The 19,468-nt window shown below is 38.1% G+C and overlaps 3 protein-coding genes across 3 annotated transcripts in view; 1 reads left to right on the top strand and 2 right to left on the bottom strand.

Annotated features, from left to right (window-relative positions):
• Window positions 1–19,468, bottom strand: part of ome (dipeptidyl peptidase 4 omega) — an 84,734-nt gene that overhangs the window by 51,389 nt on the left and 13,877 nt on the right. The gene's annotated exons all lie outside the window — the stretch shown is intronic.
• On the top strand, window positions 3,210–4,182 carry LOC108613542 (uncharacterized). The gene has a single exon (XM_018007074.2). It carries the CDS (start codon window positions 3,458–3,460, stop codon window positions 3,998–4,000), a length of 543 nt encoding a protein of 180 aa, XP_017862563.1. The 5' UTR covers window positions 3,210–3,457; the 3' UTR covers window positions 4,001–4,182.
• Dnaaf6 (Dynein axonemal assembly factor 6) lies at window positions 16,799–17,903 on the bottom strand. Its single transcript, XM_018007073.2, has 3 exons — window positions 17,614–17,903; window positions 17,318–17,553; window positions 16,799–17,244 (listed from the first exon to the last, which is right to left on the bottom strand). The coding sequence occupies exons 1-3, from the start codon at window positions 17,744–17,746 to the stop codon at window positions 16,981–16,983; spliced, it is 633 nt and encodes a 210-aa protein (XP_017862562.1). The 5' UTR covers window positions 17,747–17,903; the 3' UTR covers window positions 16,799–16,980.

The raw sequence follows: 19,468 nt of genomic DNA on the forward strand, positions 1-19,468 counted from the left end.
CCCAAATCCTCATCAATTATGCCGGCAGGAAGGCCAACTGGCAGGCACGCAGGCCCCGACTCCTGCTGATTAAGCTGAGCAGAATTGTTGTCGTATAATGAAAAACTCACAAATCTGAGGGAAGCCAGCTTCGCTTGGTTACTTTGCCTAGAGCGCCATAAATCACAGTTCAACAGCACAAATATTTCAAGCCCCAAATCCAATGAGGTGCCGGGCTGACTGCAATGGATACCTTAGTTAACTGGATTATGTATGCCAATCAATCAATGATTTTTTCATCGCCGCTCACTAAATTAAGTGTAAATATGTGCACAGCCTGAAAAACAGAACTGTAAGCTGTCAAATTTGTGGCCTCAGCATTGGCCTGCTGTTGATTGACGGGATTATGTGTCGTATGCGTAATATTTATTGTAAATAAATTGTGGACAGCTAATGTGTATGCTGAAGGTGTAAGAACAATTTATTTAAATTGATTTTCGTTTTAATAAAGTTGCTGGTTAGGAGAGAATAGGAATAAATAAAAGTACGAGGACGGGTTTAATGTACAGAAAGATTGTTAAAGTTGAGCTCCCTTAAATTCACTTTATATGACGATGGCATATGAAACTAATTGATTTTCTATAATAATTCATGGTAAAAAGAAAATCATATACAAGAATATGTATAAATATATGATACATGATATGTTTTAATAAGCTAATTGAATTAAATATTCAGCTTATAAATAACAAGACTTCCCACTGTCTCCTACATATGACCTGACGAAATATTTATTGGATAAAGACAAATGAAAGTCGCAGGGCAAAAAGTAAGCCCACTCTGTAGTTACCTATTGTAGATAACAACTGCACAAGCTGCATTCGATATTTGACTGCAGCCTGCTGCCTGTGTCTGCATTTCTCTCTCTGTGTGTGTGTGTGTGTGGGTGTGCGTGTCTGCACTCATGCATATGGTAAGCCGATAATGCACTGACAATGGCGCCATTGAGCAGTCCTTTCAGCCCAAATCGGCTTAAAGTCTTTTGACTTCGATTCGCTTAGTCACGGCTTAAGTAGATACTGTCAATTGATGGGCCATTAAATCGATAGTTTTAAGCCTTGAAATTAGTTTTCCTATAGAGATTCATTTCAAGCAAAATTATTCCACCAACTTCCAGCAGCAGCTTTAATTTTAACTATTTACATACATACATTTTTATTAATAAATATTCTTTTTGTGACAAACTGATTTAAATTTAATATAATATTAAATATCTTATATTCAAGCCGAATATAAGTGAGCTGAGTGTGAAATCAAATTCAAGATAACGTAATTTCAATTTGTTTTTATTATTTTGTTAATCACAGCTTGTTCAGTCTTTAGCCAGCTTTGACGAGAAGCAGAGGAGAAAAATAATAAATCATTTTATGAATTTTTTCAGCTGGATGGAAGACACTTTTATTAAATTTGCAGAGCAATAAATTTTGTTTTAATATTGACCAGCCAATGGAATTAATTGAAAAATTGCAGCAGCAGCCAATAAATCGAAAGCATGGAAAATCTTTTCTGCTGTTTGCTTAAACTTTACTCATTACTCGATTGGCTGTGCACGAACTATGTTCAGTTAGTCAAAAGTCGCACGGCTTGACTGCGCAGCTCCTTGAGAACTTTAAGTCAGCCAACAAACTAAACAACTATCAGTTGCACCTGCATCACTACGAACAGGTGTCAACGGCAAAAGCGACATCAACGACAGCCGCAACGCAACGTAGCGCATCGCACCGCACCGCATCGCCTTGCACTTCTTTTCGCTAATCAAGTACTTTGCGCTCGGTGGCATGCTTGATATCACCTTTGCCAGCACAAAACACGTACATGTGCTGTGGCTTACACTACGCTTGGCTTAGCTTCGCTTGCACGCAGATTACGCATACGCCGCGTTGCGTAATCGAGATAATCGCAAGGCCTGCGAGTCGACCGAGCAGCGAATAACTTCGGTAAAAACTTTAGTTGCCTGTTAAATTTACACCTGACGTTTGATTAATGTGTTGATAACACATTTCTTAATATTTTAATATTATATTTGAGCCATCGAGCACTCAAATCATTTATTTATTATTTATTTTTTTTGCAATATGATGGAGTATTATTTAGAAGCGTAAGAATGTCGTCATTATATCAATTCAAAATGAAGTCGCCAGAGCAACAAATGTTAATATTGTAGTATGATCGTGCCATATTCAGTTATTTGGAGATTACTCTTGAGATCGCTCCCCTAGATATTAATAAAGTCTTTTTATTATTTTATTGATAAGTGCATGAGAAATGAACATTTCTACAGCCGACGTAAGATATATATATATATATTTGTCTTTGTAAATAAAAAATTTTAGAGTCTGCCCATATGGCTCAGCTAAAGGCTGTCTAAAAAATTTGCTAGTAAGTTAAAGATAATCTAATATTTTAAAATAAAAACTAGATTTTGTTTTGTCTCTTAGCAATTTGTTTGTTTGTTTTCTTTTCATTTTGTTCTGTGATCAATTTTTCTTCTCTTGAAGCACTAGCTCAAAGAAATATATAGACATACAGACTTATATTTGCTTGCACCTGTACCTTTTGTATATACACCTAATAAATCGGACCCTCCCGGCTAGAGAGTTATTTTATTTGTTTCAGTTTTGGCTTGGAAAGATTTTTTTTGGTGCTTTTTGGAATTGCTTTTCATTTTTAACGTTTCGTTGGCAATTTAATTTTTGTGCTCTCCCTTATGGAGCGATGTTTGCGTTGTTTAAATTGTTTTTCTATTTGAGGTTGCCCTCACCCTCACCCTCGTCCTCGCCCTCGCTCTTGGGTTGCCAGCAGACAGTCGCAGAATCAGTTCCCCAGTCAGGTATTCATTACAGTCGCCGTCAGGTAGCGTTTGGGCCACGCCTTCCTGCACAGTAATCGCCGCTCCGAGCCTTACGAATTTCAGGTTGGCAGCTTTTTTATTTCATTTGTATAATTTTCAGAGATAAGTGAGAGAGAGAGAGAGAGAGAGAGAGAGAGAGAGAGCGAGATATATTTGCGAGGTTTTCTCTTTAAATATTTTAACTAACTATGTACACTACTCTGCGTTCTTTTATATGTGATCCCATTATACACCTGCCTGCATTACAATATATTAATTTATTGAACTGTAATTGAAAAATTGTATACAGAGAGCAGGAGAATGAATGTGAGAATAGAAATTTTTATTTGATTTCACTTGTAACGTATTTTGCTTGAGCAAGAAAATTTCAGAAGGATTTTGTGGGAAAAGTATTCAGAGTTGTTTGCTGTCAGTTGAGGCAGTATTTGGTGCTAGATAGATTAGTTTAGTTACTAAAATAAATTCACATAGTTCACCTTGAAATTATTTTTAAACGACATTCGAAATTGTTTCGTGTGATACACGTCTAGAAAACAGAACAAAATACACACAAAACATTCACATAGAATGATCCAAACCGAAGATCGAGAACTTGATCGGGCGCTGGAACTCTGTCAGCTGATACAGAGCGATCTCCGCACTTGCGTCAATATTGTGCACCGTTTGGATCAGAAGTACAATGAGCCGGACCGCAAAAAGAGTTCCACCTTGCCGCTACGGCCCGATGTGATGATGGGAGAGAACACATCCTTGTCGGCAATCAGCTTGGTCCGATCATCGAACACGTCGTTGTCCACGTTCAGCCTGGACAGTTGCGGCAAGATGAAGGTGGAGGGCCGCACATCCCACGAGCTGGACTACATCTTTGTCGATCTCACGAGCAAGGCGATCAGGGTGCGCCGCGACCTTGAGGCGGCTACCGCTCACACTCAGCGCATAACGGACTGCAGCATGCGGCAGGAGCCGATCCAGCACCGGATGCTGCGCGATGCACGCGGCTCCAAGACCTTCATGTGTAAACACTATAGCCGGGGCAAGCTACTGAAGAGGGGTGGACCGAAGCGAATGTGGCGGCTGCAGGATTACATCAATATGCCTATGCTCAGCTAGGAAACATTGCAAATGACTTTTCGACGTTGACAGTTTTTATTGGAATTTTAGTTTATTTCTTCTCTTCTCTTCTTCTTGACTGTTTTGAATGTTTTGTCGTCCGTTTAAGACCTGTGTGCCTGTGTATTAATGCACCTTTTTAGCTTTCATTAAAATTTTTGTCATCATCAAGCAAGAGAAAACTCTGCCCCGAAAATTCATTTCAGCTGACATTAAAATCACGAAAAGTTGTCTACTCGTTTCACATCGCATCTCATCGTAACGCTGTCCTAGCTGACAGGATGCAGGATGCGAGCAGGAGGCATACATATTCGCGACATGTTTCAAGCGTAAGTTTTTCATGTTCTCACAATGATGAACATGATTATGATGATGATGACAACACAACAACATGCTTACGGTCGCAAATGGATGCTTGGGCCGAGGGATATGTATGAGGAAAATATGAGAAAGCGCTCCGGCTCCAGTTCCCACTCTGGCGCAAAAGTTGTGATAATATAAATGCAAAAGTGGCCAAAGGCCCAGGACCTAACTTTCGAACAACATTCCCAAGTTGCCTCATTTTGCATTTGTTTTCCTCTTCTTTTTTTCTAGCCTGCCTCCCTCCAAAGAAAACAAAAAATTCATGCTCCTTTAAAACTAGCAAAGGCAAAGGGGGATTTCTGTACTTTGCCAACACGGCGCTGCTGTCCCTAACTGGATAGCCAACTGGCCAACAACGGCGAGGACATTAAACAGAACTTTGCATATTTCAAGTTACATCCATGGAGTTAGTGCAATGAGCTATGTACAAATGCACACATAAGGCAGCCCAAATGCTCTCTCGACGAGCATGCGCAACTTCAGGATACCCTGCAGGGCATTGATATTAGGGAATATCTCCGAATTTTATATAGTAGATATTTGTTAAGTAAAAGATTGATATATAATGAAATTCATTATACCAGATAAGTTTAAATAGACTGCGAATGATATACGAGATATTAGAGATAATTTAAAAGCATTTTTATTGTATTTAATGCACCTAATGAAACCAGGGATCAAGTAGAGAACGTTGAGGCTCGTATGATTATATTGTTTAGTATTGGTTCAAATGAATTGTAATTGCGAATCCATATGATCACAAAATATTTTGCATTGGAATATTTGAATATTTTGTATGAAATTGTAATATTTATGTAGAGAACTACTAAAAATTGTTTTCAATAAAGAACAAAAAGTTTTCCTGAAAATTGAATGACCATGGAAGTTTCATTTAGATTAAATTCAAATATTATGTATATGACATTTTAAGTTAGAAAATCTGTTAGATTTGGAATACTATTTACCCACTTCTGTAAAAGACTTACATTTAATATAGTCTGCCCATAGGTACATGACAAATTTGTAAGAATAAATTTTTGGGTTAATGTGAACGAGTATTACGCAGTCTATGAGGCTCGGCTAACTCAATTATGTATTTATTTAATGCCTTCTGCTATGGAAAAACTTCACTTAGCTTTGCATTTATATTTACAAATATAATATAACAAATGAATACGAGTAGTCTCAACAAATGTTCTTAATGGAAGTTATATTAAATATATGAAGACGATTTGCATTATGCGATGATGCATTAGAGGGGCTGCATACATATAAGTACTGTGATGCCAAGTGATTCAGAGGGAACTGTAATAGAACTGCTTTTTATTATAAGATTAAGAATATTGTAATATAATCCATAGAAATTGTTTTATCTGAATGTCACATATGTGCCTATTATAGATCGAACTTTGAATACTGCCTAAGTGCGAATGATATTATGGCATTGCAAGTCTGCAAATAAATTAAATAAATAAAAGCAAGGGAAAATAAAGTCGAGTGCTGGAAATACTCTAAGCTTATCATATTGACAGCTGACACTATAAAATGTTGACTAATGGCTAAGTTACTTGAATCGTACTCAAATAATGACTCAGGCCTTGACAAGCAAACATCAGTTTTCACATTTATGTGATATATTTAAGGGAACTCGGCATCTTTCATGATTGTCTGCTCATTTTTGATACATTCTAAGCTGCTCGAATTGCCTTTAGTTCACACTTGAAGAATTTCTTGGAGTCACACAATCTTTTCAGATTTTTAATGGACAAGTATTAAATGTTCCCATATTGGGTCAGCAGTTAGCTACTTGCTGACAGTGAAAAGGACTTGAAATTGCTACACTTCTAATGTGCTGAGGGTCATTGAATGGCCGCTTGGTTGGCCAAGCAACAATATATGGGGGCGGCAGCAGGGGGAAGAAGTTCTAAAAAGGGCAGCATCTCCAAGCCTAATTCAATGTCGGAAATGTGCTAAAAACCGCCAAATTGTTTTCCACGTTTGCACTGTGTATGAATGTGTGTGAGAGTTTGTGTGTGTGTGTGTCTGTGGAGCTGAATGCTTTGTCGTTGTGTGTGTATGGCGCAGGGCTAGCAGCAAAATGTTGGCGTTTGTTCAATACCAACACAGAAATTTGCCTTTGTTTGCCATCAGTGGCCGACGTGTGTCGGGTCGAGTCGAGCCAACCTCGGCCCGACTCAGGACTAACCGGGTCCTTTTTGTGGGCCATTTAGGATTTGCCATTACAAGTTGCTTAATTAAGATTTCCTGCGGGTCTGCTAGTCGCTTCAAGTGTTCAATACAAATGGTTTGTGTTTCCTTTGTCTATAGACAAACTTAATGACGCAGCAGCAGCAGCAGGAGCAGTTGTTGAATAATAACAACTGCTCGGCATATACGGGCCTCAATAAATATGCAATCAAAGTGACAGTCAAACTTATCGACTGTGCTTCTCTACTAGCTGTTTAGTTAGGCATTTGTCTAAAAAGAGAAACATCTGCGACTTCAGCAAGTCAATGGAAGTTGCAGTACAAAGGTAAGTCAAGTTAGACTTAAAGAGCTGTCTAGAAGACTGGGGGACTATAGTATATGGACTTTTTATTCATTTTTGCACATATATAAAATTCTGAATTTTGTTTCGAAAAATTTAAAAAGGATTTTTTATTACTTTCTTAAGCATTCCAGAAAAAGCTGGAAGATCAAAGCATCTGTTTTGTAAAATGTATAATTAAATAAAAATAAACGATAGTTAATAGTGGAATAAATTCCTATCTCTATGCATACATATGTACATATATGTATGTATATGCAGGCTATATCTATCCGTCTCTATTCACATTCCCTCACTCACATATTTTGGCATCTTCAGTCAAATTATTTGCTGTTATTCTTCTCGATGAGTTGCCATTTGATAACTCAATGAGTGACGCATAGGCAAGGCCCACAGATATTTGTGGCATTTCACAAACAATTTAGTGCTCAATATGTCGGGCCCTCAGGACACTGTAAGGACTTCCGTCTGAATAAATATTTAATCAATCAATTTCGACAATTTCTTTTGGCTCGTCAAATGCTCACACAAACTAAATGCTGGGAGTAATAATAATAGACATAATGATAAAAACAATGATGATGATGACGGTGACGATGATGATGATGATGCTATTACTGCTCGGGCATAAAACAAGTCAGACATATAAAATTGATTTGATTGAAATGTTAATTTCGCAGGAGAGCCGACAAAGGAGTTTCGTCTGGTGCTGATTTCCATAAGCAGCAGCAGCAGACGAGAGATAACGGGACAAGCTCATTGAGAGGATGTCTATAAAGGGACTTAGTCATTCACAATGAGCTGGACCTGCCTAATGACAAAACAGCTTTGGGCAGGTCCCTTTGCTGTGCTGTGCCAAAAACCCATCAATGAATTTCCGTTTCACGGTGATTCGCTTCAAGTTTCAGTTGCTCTTCCCGTTTTAGTTTCTGCTTCTGCTTCAGTTTCAATTTTGATTTCGATTTCGATTTCAATTTCGTTTTCCGTTTTTGTTTTCAATTGAACTTGATTTTTCCATGAATGCACATTTCTCCGGGTCGAAAACGGATTCTGATGCTCGCTCGGCGCTGTGCGTGCGATTATCAGAAATGCTATTAGTTCAGTCTCCTGTTATTGACAGTTGCTTTGAACCCGGGATTATGTTTGATGTACCAGTCGACATATTTGAAGCGTCTGCGGCCAACCGTTGAGTCCTCAGATGAATTGACATTTCGCAAATTCTGACATACGCGACACGCCCATGAGACGGCATTCTGAAATTGGATTTCCTTTCTACTTACCTCTTGATCCGGTTTTAACATATGAGACCAAACAACTAGTTTTAACAAATATCGCTCGTATATGCAATAGAACACATTTTTTCGGAATATATTTTTTTAGTTATTTAAATTAAACTTTTTTCACTTTTCCTTTTAATTCAAAAGATTCAATTCCTGATTATAATTGTGTAAGCTTGGTAAAATAATCCATTGATTAAATTAACAAATTTCTTTGTATTAAAAAAATTACAGTAAAATACCTTGGGTGATTACTGTTGCCCCAAACTGTAGTTCCATGGTCCAAAGACTATTGTGAATGTTGTTTTGGTAAAACTTCAACGATGGTATTTATTCGAAATTCTTACTAGTAAGTAAGTAAAATACCCTTTCATTCTTCAATATTTATGCAGCTAGATGAACCATGGTGTAGAACCAATCTATTATTTCACTTAAGTACATACATTACATATAAATATGTAGTATATTATTTCCAATTTTCTTTGCCTGTTTTGTTGAGTGTTGCTGCATTTTGCAAATCCCAAATACACTGCAGTTGGGAATCAGAGTTCTTACGCCTGAGGCGTAATTTCGACAAAGCAAAGGTCTTTGCAAATTTTGGATTGTTTTGCTGGCAAAAGTTTCCAAAGAAGAGATCTATACTCTGCAATCATTTTAATCTGAACGACGCATTAAATCAATTCAGAAAATCTGACCGAACTTTAGAGCATATATGTGAAGTAATTTAACTACAATATAATTTTATTGTATTATATTGTCGTATATGTACAAAGTATAAAAGGAATTTTGTTTTCTAAACTGGTCTCTCAACTCTTCTAGAGAAATTTTTATTTCCATACAGTAAATTTAGTCCCGATTGCTTAAATATAGAGTGCTTTCTTATCCTGTCATATTAACAAATTTTTAAACTACCTTCTCAGCTAGAAAAAATAAACAACTTAGTCAAAATAATAAACTATAAACGACTGGAAATTGTTTTTCTACTGAGTCAACGAATTGTCTTCTTTGGTCTGACAGGCTACAGAGTCCCCAATGCGTTCGGCCAGCATATTCAGGTTTGGCTGGACGGGTGGATCGGTTTGAGTGGACCCAACGTCCCCCATGGCGTTTTTCTCTTCGCTCTCTGGCACCGAAGGGAGCTGCAGCAGATTGTTCCGCTTGAGTCCCACATGCATATGACGCAGACTTTCAGTTAGGCTGCTCATGCGGCCCACAATGCGGCTGACCCGATCTTGTATGATCTGCAGCCGTTGCTGACAGTCCTCCACATCGATCGGTCGCGACAAATCATCATCACCGCCGGCACCAGTTTCGATAGATTCACTAATAGGCTCACTAGTTGGTCCATCTTCCGAACGGTGGGTTGTGTCAGTCAGTTCGCTTGACTCGCTTTTCATCACTTCTCTATCCACAGTCGAATTCCAATAGTGGGCATCCACATAGCCCAGGTCAACTACCATGGGCGTATCCGATTCCTCCGACATTTCGTTATTGTGAAATAAATAAAAGTGAATGGCTGTATTTGTATACGGATAAAATGAACTCGTATACTTGAAAAGATTTCGAAGCTATACAAATGTTCGACTGAGAGTCAACTTGATTCCACTCTCAGCCACCAGTGAGCAATAAATCCAAAGCTTGCTTGGGATTGGTCTTTGGTTAAAACACAATAGAAATACTGAGAGGTTTATTAATAACTCATAAGCTCATCGCAATGATTAAATATATATATACATATATATATATATATATATATATATATATATATATATATATTTTATGAAGAGAACATTGAGAATAATCTTAGAAGTATTTTATATTTTTATTGAACTCACAGTTTCAATTATTCTGAAGCTCTTTATCTCTCTTTTATCCAAAAAGAAGCCATTAAAGAAATGTCAACTGTTATTGCTTTCTTTTATGGCTCTGCAAGGATCATCAATTAGTCAGTAAGCACAAATTCTTGTAAATGTAAATTCATCTACTCTTTTATATTCGCATTCAGTATATGGAAAATCAATTAAAGAATATATTACCACACACACAAACACACACAGTCAGTGGATAATTGATTCAATGGCCCAGGCATTCGAATAAATCTCTCTCTGTCTCTTTCTCTTTTTGTCTCTATCTGAATGTGGGTTGAAGAAAACAGCGAAAAGTTTCACCATGCGTGCAGGAAACGAAATCAGATTCTATAACAGTCTGGTATGGGGCATGGTGCATGGTGAGTGGGGCAAGTGGAGGCTACCCGAGGCAACACATAAGGCGCCATTGCTACAAAAGATAAAGACCAAAAACCAAAACGCGGAAATGCGGCATTCATCTCTCTCAGTTCTTGCTGTTTGAAAAACAGTTTCAATGAATGTTTGCTGTTGGTTTGTCGCCCGTCTGTCTTCTATATATAAGAGTCAGCTCAGTTCTCCATTGGGCTTATGCAAAGTGAAAAGCAAAACTAAGGCATTGATAGTTTTTCACTGTATATATATGCTGTATACATTTTATGAACTGCTCCTATATCAATACTGATGGGCAGACAACTGATGAATCCATGTTTATACAGCATCAATACTCCTTCGACTAAGATGTTTAACTATTCATATGAATAGGGTGTTCAGCAGTCGATTGCATGATGGCTCTTACTTGTCTTGTTTTCGTCAAAAGAACTTCAAGCTGCTGCATATATGCATACCCACACAATAAAGCAGTAAATCTTCATTCTTTTGCATCAAAAGTGTTTTCTGTGTAGCGCATAGCAAAAGGAACTGTAGAATTGATTCATGAAAGTTATCATCGAATTTCTAGACTAGGCTGCTGTATATGTATGTATATGCAGCATAAGCCTAGCCGAAGACTATTTGAGTGAATATAGCTCTTAATAGACTGCTCTTAATTAAATCACAAAGGCAGCAGAAATAAACAATATATGTTTTATATTTATAATTAGAAATAAAATATTATATTTAATGAAATATATTGTTTTACATAAAAACTAAAGTCTGTCGCAATTTATTGCAATAAATTAATTATAATTCTATTTAAATACTCTTATCAGAACGGAATCAAAAGATACGGAATTACTTTGCTTTCTAACTGCAAATCAAATTTAAGCCAGCTCATTGCTTTGATGCAGCTTTGCTAACTCCCAATTATTTATGAAAGCCAACAAAAAGAAAGCACTCTTTCCACGTTTACTCAGTCAATCAATTACAATGATGAGCCCATCAGATGGCGTCTAATTGACGATCAAACTGCAATGCTGAGAAATCATTTGTCGTGATGTGTGGCCGTAACAGCTGTGCAGCCAAACACAATAAATAACCATAATAGCTAGTTGGCTTATAACGAGCATAACACGCTCGCATGGCTGCATAAAAATGCCATCTCTTGAGATTAATGTGAAAAGGTCATGCGAGCATTCATCGAGCGCCTGCTCCGCCCCCATTGGACATTGACCTTGGCCAAGCGCTACCCTGTACGCACAGCGCGATGGGATTTGGGTATATGTGATGCGCCTTTGGTAAACATTAATGTGTTAGCTCGCAGTCAATAATCGGTTTGGGAGTGCTCGAACTGTGAGGAGTATTTGAGCTTTGGCATCTCGAAGATAACAATTCTATCTCGATTACACATGTTTATGAAATGTATTTGCTCAGGCTTTCAGACACCTGACATTGGCAGAAAAGACAAATGGAAATTGCCGCATGTCAACACGTGGAGGAAAAGTGGAAATTATACTTACAACAAAGCGAAAATGCGAATACAACGAGCGCCTGGTTGCTCGCACCTGCCTCGTGGCACCTGCCATCTGCCACCTGGCTGATGCTCGGCTTTTGTTTGGTAAGTGAAAGTGACTTTTGGCATGTCTTTTAGTAGTTTTTACATTTGTCTTAATTACAGGACTGGGGCTATGGTGGCAGACACTTGAGAAGGCGCCCCAAGGCCCCAAGGTGTGCGTTATGTAAGAGCCCCGGCAGACACTCACTCACACACACATACACAAGCACACAGACACTCTCTTGGACCACACCTGCCGCCTTTGCTGCTGCCCAGCTTCCTGGCTTGCTTCCAGCCAGCTGCTGCCTCAACTTACTTCCGTAATTTATACAGTGTTCTGCCCGTGTTTGCATGCCCGAGCATGGCTCGCAAATTTGTTATTACGTTAAATTAAACTCGAAAAATGCGTTAATAGACGACCAGACTCTCATATAGACTCTGTGTAAGCTGCGTAGCCTGCGAGGCAGCCCTAATTGAATTAAATTCCGCAGTCATTTTCTTACTCTGCTTATGGCATTGCAAAACATTTCGGGACATACATGGGAAGTACATGCATCTGGCATGTGTTTGTGCCACATTAAACTATGTTGTTTACACACTTCATTGTGAATTTGTATTATTGTGAATGGCAATTGTTAAGCTTTTCAATTAAAGGGCGTAAACTCTAAATTAACAGAATAAGAAGTTGTGGCTTCCAAGTTGGTAATGAAAATTATGAGGAAAATACATTTTAATAATCCAAGACTTATGTTAACATTAAATAATTGAACAACAATTTTTTAAACTTTGTAAAGTCTGGCTTATTTCTCTTAAAGCATTTTTTAAGTAATCTTATTTACTTAATTTAACACATTCTTAAATTTTATTTATCAATAAGTTTCTCTTTCACTGTTTTTTCTGTGTATTTAAATTTAAAAATATTTGCTAAGTACTAAATTCATAATATCTCTCAGTAAAACCAATTCCATAAATTGATTCAGAACCCTGTAATATTTAATTTGCATAGCTTTAAATAAGGATTGCTCGGTCAAGTCAGGTCAGTTCAGGCAGCTCTTGAGCATTTGTATTTTTCAACACATTTCATATTGAAGTTTCGCGCATCTCTCATTTCGTTTCTGTTGACCTTATTCGCTGCGGCTGCTAGCGCTCATTCTGCACCTGCTTTGCGGCCGAGTTGTTCAGAGCTGTTCGTCCGAAGTGCAGGTTAAGTAGACGCTGCCGCGGCTCACTCCCAACTACGGGGCGTTGAGATGAAATGAATAAAAGTCAAACAACAATAAGGGAAGGATGCGGACTCGCACGGCCTCTGTCAGGGGCTCAGCCTTTACAATCAAAGTCTGCTGACGTCGCTGCTGCTACTGCTGCTGCTGCTGCGTTGTCGTTGTTGAGCAGCTTATTACATTTTTTAAGTGCGCCTGCATATTATTTATTAAATATGGCTTAACAATGAGCACAACAAAAAGCAGCAATAAATTGTACTTCAAAAGGTAGCCAAGGTCACTTGGCATGCGGCATGCCGCATGCTTGAACTGCTGCTTTTAATCAGCCATAAATATTTTGCAGTTTCGAAATTTCACAAATACTTTGCTAGCAACCATTTTCACACATTTTCCGAAAACTTTCCCGTTTCGCAAAGTTTTTTGTCATCCTCTCTCTTTTTTTTTTTTTTTTTTTTTCGAGCAAGCAAATTTATGTACCACAAAAGTTCGCTTTGCACATGGGAGAAACATTACAAATTTGCATGCGAATTTCTGTTTGAGCTGCTGCAACTTTGTTCAAGAGTTGATAAAAATAAAATGGCGAATAAGAAGAAGCACGACTCAACAGCACCAGACAAAAGGCAAGTTTGACTATTTAGTGTTTGCCCTGAGCACATGTAGGTGGCCCATAATGATGATGGCGACTAAAACTGCGCTTGTGTAAATGAGTCGAAAACAAACAAACGGAAACAAAAATCAAAATCAAAAAAGTTCACATACTGATTATTAGATACTCTAACATCTGAGAGCTGTAGAGTACGCTTCAAATAAATAAAATAAAATATACAAATTTCAACAAGATGTTAAAAGACTTACTAGACTTGGGACTGATTTGTCAAATAAATTTAATATATATAGTATCTATGCAGGACGTAAAAAATAATTGTATGTCATCTTTATCTTTTGCTCGAAAGATTGCAAAAGGTATTGGATCAAAATTGAGAATACATACTAGCATAAAATAATTTACAAAATAAATTAAAAAAAAATAAAATAAATAAATAACTTTACTCAGTGAATGTACCAACAGTTGAGCGAATTCTTACAATCAATATCCATTTAAATATACCTAAACTCATTCATTGGCAACTGCAAACATGTCCAATTATATCTGACTCTCAATCAACCAAGTTAGATTATATCTGACTCTCAATCAACCAAGTTAGACTGCGGAAAACGTCCTCATTGGCATTAAATATTTATATTTAACTATGTCACATGGTATCACGTGGCATCCCTTTGGTGAAGGGTATAAATTGAAAGATATACGCATATATTTTTTCAGGCGTTTTTGTGTTACTTTTTCCAACATTTTGTGACATGATTTTTGTTTGTTTTCCCAAGTCTGGTGTCGACGTAGCTTTTTGTTTGTTTGTTTTTTGTATTTTGCAAAGGATACGTTTGCCAACATATTGTGCTCAGTTTGGTTTGTTTTTGTTTTCTTTTTTTTTTTTCTGGCCATGTTTAAGTTTTTGGGACATTCTATTTAACGAGAGCTTGTTGATAAAACGAGCTGTGAAGAAGTATTCCGACTACAGTTTGTTTTTGATTCAATTTGAATAGACTCTGGTAGACTCCTTTAATTGGTGTTAGCTTTGAATAGTTAAATTCCACAGATTTTAAAGTAATTTGTAATTTGAACTTTATATTGAAAATCATGTATATATCGAACCAATAAATAGTTAAATTTTATAAATTTGAAATCCTTTTTTAATATGAACTTATAGTACATGAGACAATTCTTTTATCAGCAATAATATTAAAACTTTAGTCCTTAGCACAGTGCCAATAATTTTCTCGTTCCTTAATAGTTAACTTAAATTTTTTTTGGGTAGTCCATTGAGTCCAGAAGAGCAATTTATTTTAATTATTAAAAAAATAATAGAATATGGGAATATATCCCATATATGTATATAAATACAGCTCAACTACTCAGGCTGTGGTATTCTTACATTGATTAGTATTAACAATTTAATTAATATTAATATTGGTTTTACATTACTTTCCTTTGGCTTATTGGCTTTTCTTTACCACAATATTTGTCTTGGTCAATTGGCCAGACAGCTCATTTCGTGGCAATTAAATTGAATTGGAAATTTGCTCAAGTCCACAAAGTTGTCGTCGCATCGTCAACGACTCGCCATCAGATGATTTATTATTATTAACGCCAGAAAAGTTTTCCTTTTGCCCGGCCAAATGATTAAAAAACAAAATCCAGTGGCCGAGAAGCTCTTGAGCAGGGAAACTATTTGCAGCGCGTTGCACGCGTCTCTTCTTCAGTTGGCTCAAAACTTTGTGCCTTTGTGCCTTTATCATCGCTTCTCCCCGAATTTCTATGTTAAATTGTGTGAACTTTTTGCAGACAACTGGCGGGACGACACTTTATCATGTCTCAGTGCTGTCGCTGACCGCTTTTCACAAATTGAAATGTGTCCGCGGCAGTCAAGAGTAAATGAGCCAAGACGAAGCCGCAGTCACAGCGGGTCGCAGCAGCTCCCCTTCGGCACGCGCCCCCCTCTATCTGTACAAGGCTGGACAAATCCCGCACAAAGAAAAATATATTGTAAGGATTGGCCGCTTTTGATTATTATGCCCTGTGGCCACTCACAAAATGGGCAAGTCACACTAGTCGACCTACACATACATTCCTCTACAATTCATAAATCTTGAGTTTTTTGATAAACGAACTGATGGATCGGCCTTTATATTAATGTAAAAGTTATCAGAAATTTTGAAATACAAAACAAATTTTGCTAATAAAATGAATACAGAGGGTATTTGCGAGTCGATCACTAACAATTTCTATAACTGTTATAATTAAGAGTTAGCTTGTATTTATAAAACTCTAAGAACTTCAAGTTGTTATTTTCTTTTAAAATTAGGATCTCAGTCTATAAATGTAAAATGAATGAATTTCATGTCTTTAAGCTGGCTCTGAATACTATCTAGACATCCAGGGTACAGCCCAGTCGATACCGTATTTAAGGCCCTCTTCTTTTCAATTTTGTATTTGACATCTGAAAGTTGTTTCTTGACCGCATTTGTCAAATATTAGGCTTAAGTGATTTTTGACAGCTGAACCTGAACCTATTTTATATCTATCGAAGGCATATTTTCTGCTTCGTTTAAGGGTAATTTGCGCCCGACTCAGGGTGAATGTGGCGTATGCGTAATTTTCAACAAAAACTTGAAATCACCCAGAGGCGCAAAACACATTTGCAGCCCAAAGGAATTTAAGGGTGATTTTCTATTTGCTCATTCGCTAGAAATTGAAGGATTTGTTGAGGAAAGTTAGAAAGCATCGCCTACAAGTTATGATGACTGTGCAGCGTGTCACATTGAGGCATATTTTATTTACTTACAAATTTTCAATTCTAAGAAATCGAAAAAAATTACTTTGAACTTTAATTAATTTAGTTTATGTGTTCGAAGAACATTATGTAAAATAAAATTATTTAAAAATTTTCAGCTATTATTATCTATTTCAGTGTTTTCATTGCTCTTCGAATACTTGATATTGAGAACTGTCTACCGCAAACTGAATAATATTGCATTGCTGAAGTATTTCAGTGGATTTAAAATATTACTTCTTCCCTTTTTATTTTGATATCGAAATCATTTACAAAAAATTTCGAATTGAATACACTAAAATTTGTTGGTATGCAAAAAGTCGGCGATAGTTCTCAAAAGTGAAGGTTTGCAAGAAAGTGTATTCGGTGTAATCGAACAGTGTGTGGCAGAAGTTGAGGTGAAAAATTAAAAGTTAACATAATCTAGTTCACGGCGCAATCTCAATGTGAGCCGCAGCCTGCCCAGCTCCCTGTCGAATTTGGCCTGACATCGATCGACGTCCACGGGGTGGGGCAGCGGGAGCTTGAGCCTGTACAGGGTGGTGCCCAGGTCCAGTTCCTGCTCGTGCAGCGTCAGGCTCATTTTGTCAACGGCCATTTGCTCGCCGGGCAACGCAATCTCTAGAACGAGATCTTCACAGCTCGCCGAGGCTGCTGTGCGTTGGCCCATCTAAGTGGAAGAGAATACAGCTTAACACTGGGGAGAGGCAGACAGACAAAAGGCCAAAAGGGTTAGTGCCAACCTGCAGAAATACGTCCTCAGTGCCAACGGCCTGCCGGTAGGTCATCGTGTACTCTGGGCACTTGCGCGACTCCAAGATGTCGGCATCCTCCCGCTCCTGCGCCTCCTGCCACTCCTCAAGCGTGCGGGGCTGCGCCTTTTCTGGCTCAACCAGGGGCGTTGCCACCAGGTTAACCTTGCCCTTCTTACGCGCCTTGGCAGCGTCACCGGCTGCTGGTGGTCCAATGCTGCCGGGTGCTGAGTGAGCGGATGGGACACATGAAGCGCTCCTGTTGTCGTTATGCTCCATTTACTCACTTTGCCTTTTCACCACCAGCGATTCCTCATCTTCGCTGCTGCTGCTGCTGCAGTCGACTCCTCCCCGCCTGCGTGTGGGACACAATAAACTTTGCAGCTGCCGCAGCTGGTCGGGATTGTCGAAAAGCGACATCGCTCACAATTATTATTTACTCCAAAACTTTATTTAAAAGTAACTTATTCTATTACTATATTTTTTTTGTCAGCGCCTTTCACGTCTTTACAGCTCAGAACTGGGGAAAGGAATGAATATTTACGGACTCTGCTCAGCGCAGCTGAATCAAAATCGATTTGGTTGGATACCCAGCCTACTCCTCGGCAGAAGTTAGGTTGCTAGGCTACTACCAAGCCTACTTATCGATGCGACTTGGGTTGCTAAGGCCGTTTACGGCCATGGAGCAGCTGTAACATGTTTGTGTTTATTATGTTGTCCAGGAAACGGAGCCCAAGAAGGGTCTGCAGCTGAAAAGGTACTCGATTGTAATCCCCATTAGCCATAAATGGGATCGGAACGGAAGGCCCCTGCACTCAATGCTTTGGCCTAAGACAAAGTAAACACGAGTAATTCACAGCTGGATGAAAGCGGCTTCGAAACTTTGTTTTGCCAGTCTGAATGAAATAATAACAAACTGCTGGTCCTTGTATTACAATATAAGGCCTTGAGTTATCAAATCTATTTGCGAAATGTATATGAACACTGAAATCAATACATTGTGAATACCTTTCGAGTTCCGAAATTCAATTTCAATATAATATTTCACAATTTTGCAGCTTCTGCTGCAACCTAAGGCTAAGTTCATAATTCACTGTCAAGGATAAGCAATGGCAGCTTCAGCTTTCTCCCCCTCCCTTGCTCCACTCAGGCATTTCAATTAAAAACTTGGTGCCATTCAGAGAAAAAAAGTTTTTGCTATGCCTGGCCCCCGAGGCACTCGACAACTAGTCCAAAAATTAACTTTCACGAGTCGCAAAAATTATGACACTTGTCAAAAACAATTGTTTTGTAAATGTAAATTATTTTTGTAAATTCAAATTGCTGCTGACCTTCAATGGGTCGCAACGGCCGGCCATAACGCAACAACTCGCCCTAATTGGGGCCAAATGTAAATCGGCTGGGCGAAAGCGACATTACAAAAACCTAGCCGCGTGCTTAATGTAAACAGCATGACTTTCACACCGAAAACACACAGCCGGCGACTGGCTGGGATCCACATATTCAGACATTCAGCTACATGGGGCCTGAGCTGCCGGGCTGCAGCTGAATGCAAAAGGATTTCCGTGCCGTCCATTTTGTCGGCTGCTGCTGCGGATGTTTTTCATTGCCGTGGATCGTGCGCGTTTAATTTGTTTAACATGCGAGTTCCGCATTGCACGAAACAGGAAAACGAAACGAAGCAGACTGCCTAATGCTCGTTCAAAAAGTAAGCCAGCGTCCTCCGATTGGTCTGTAGAGAATGTTGGCTAAGCTTAATGTTCAGTTTCTGACGAATGACATTGGATGAAACCAATTATACTCTTTTAATATCTGTCTGGCAAATGTCGGATTTCGTTGCTAACCACTGGGCAAGCCAAAACAGTTTTACCTAGAAATTATTCTAACTGTCCTAGTTAGCTGTAAGCCATGTAATTTCGACACAGACTCGTTTTGCATGAGATAAGGCACAACCCAGCGTTACCCCTTAAAGTTATTGAACTTATTTATGTTCTGCTTTCTTGAAATATTTTATATATTTTGAATTTAATTTAAGTTTATTTCAGTTTTTATAAATATAAATATAAATTACTTTAAATTGAATTCGAATTTAAGTATTTAAAAATTTAAAAATAAAATGTTAATATATTTTTCAATTCACTT

This window comes from Drosophila arizonae, chromosome 4, assembly GCF_054131065.1.
Source record: "Drosophila arizonae isolate 15081-1271.41 chromosome 4, UAZ_ARI_1.0, whole genome shotgun sequence".
Lineage (NCBI taxonomy): Eukaryota > Metazoa > Arthropoda > Insecta > Diptera > Drosophilidae > Drosophila > Drosophila arizonae.

Excerpts from the sequence above, each read along its gene's own strand:
- LOC108613542 (XM_018007074.2), top strand. The coding sequence starts at position 3,458 with ATGATCCAAACCGAAGATCGAGAACTTGATCGGGCGCTGGAACTCTGT.
- Dnaaf6 (XM_018007073.2), bottom strand. The coding sequence starts at position 17,746 with ATGTCGCTTTTCGACAATCCCGACCAGCTGCGGCAGCTGCAAAGTTTA. Across the intron at positions 17,554-17,613 it reads GCTGGTGGTGAAAAGGCAAA|CACCCGGCAGCATTGGACCA; the intron begins GTGAGTAAATGG and ends CCGCTCACTCAG. Across the intron at positions 17,245-17,317 it reads CTGAGGACGTATTTCTGCAG|ATGGGCCAACGCACAGCAGC; the intron begins GTTGGCACTAAC and ends TCTTCCACTTAG.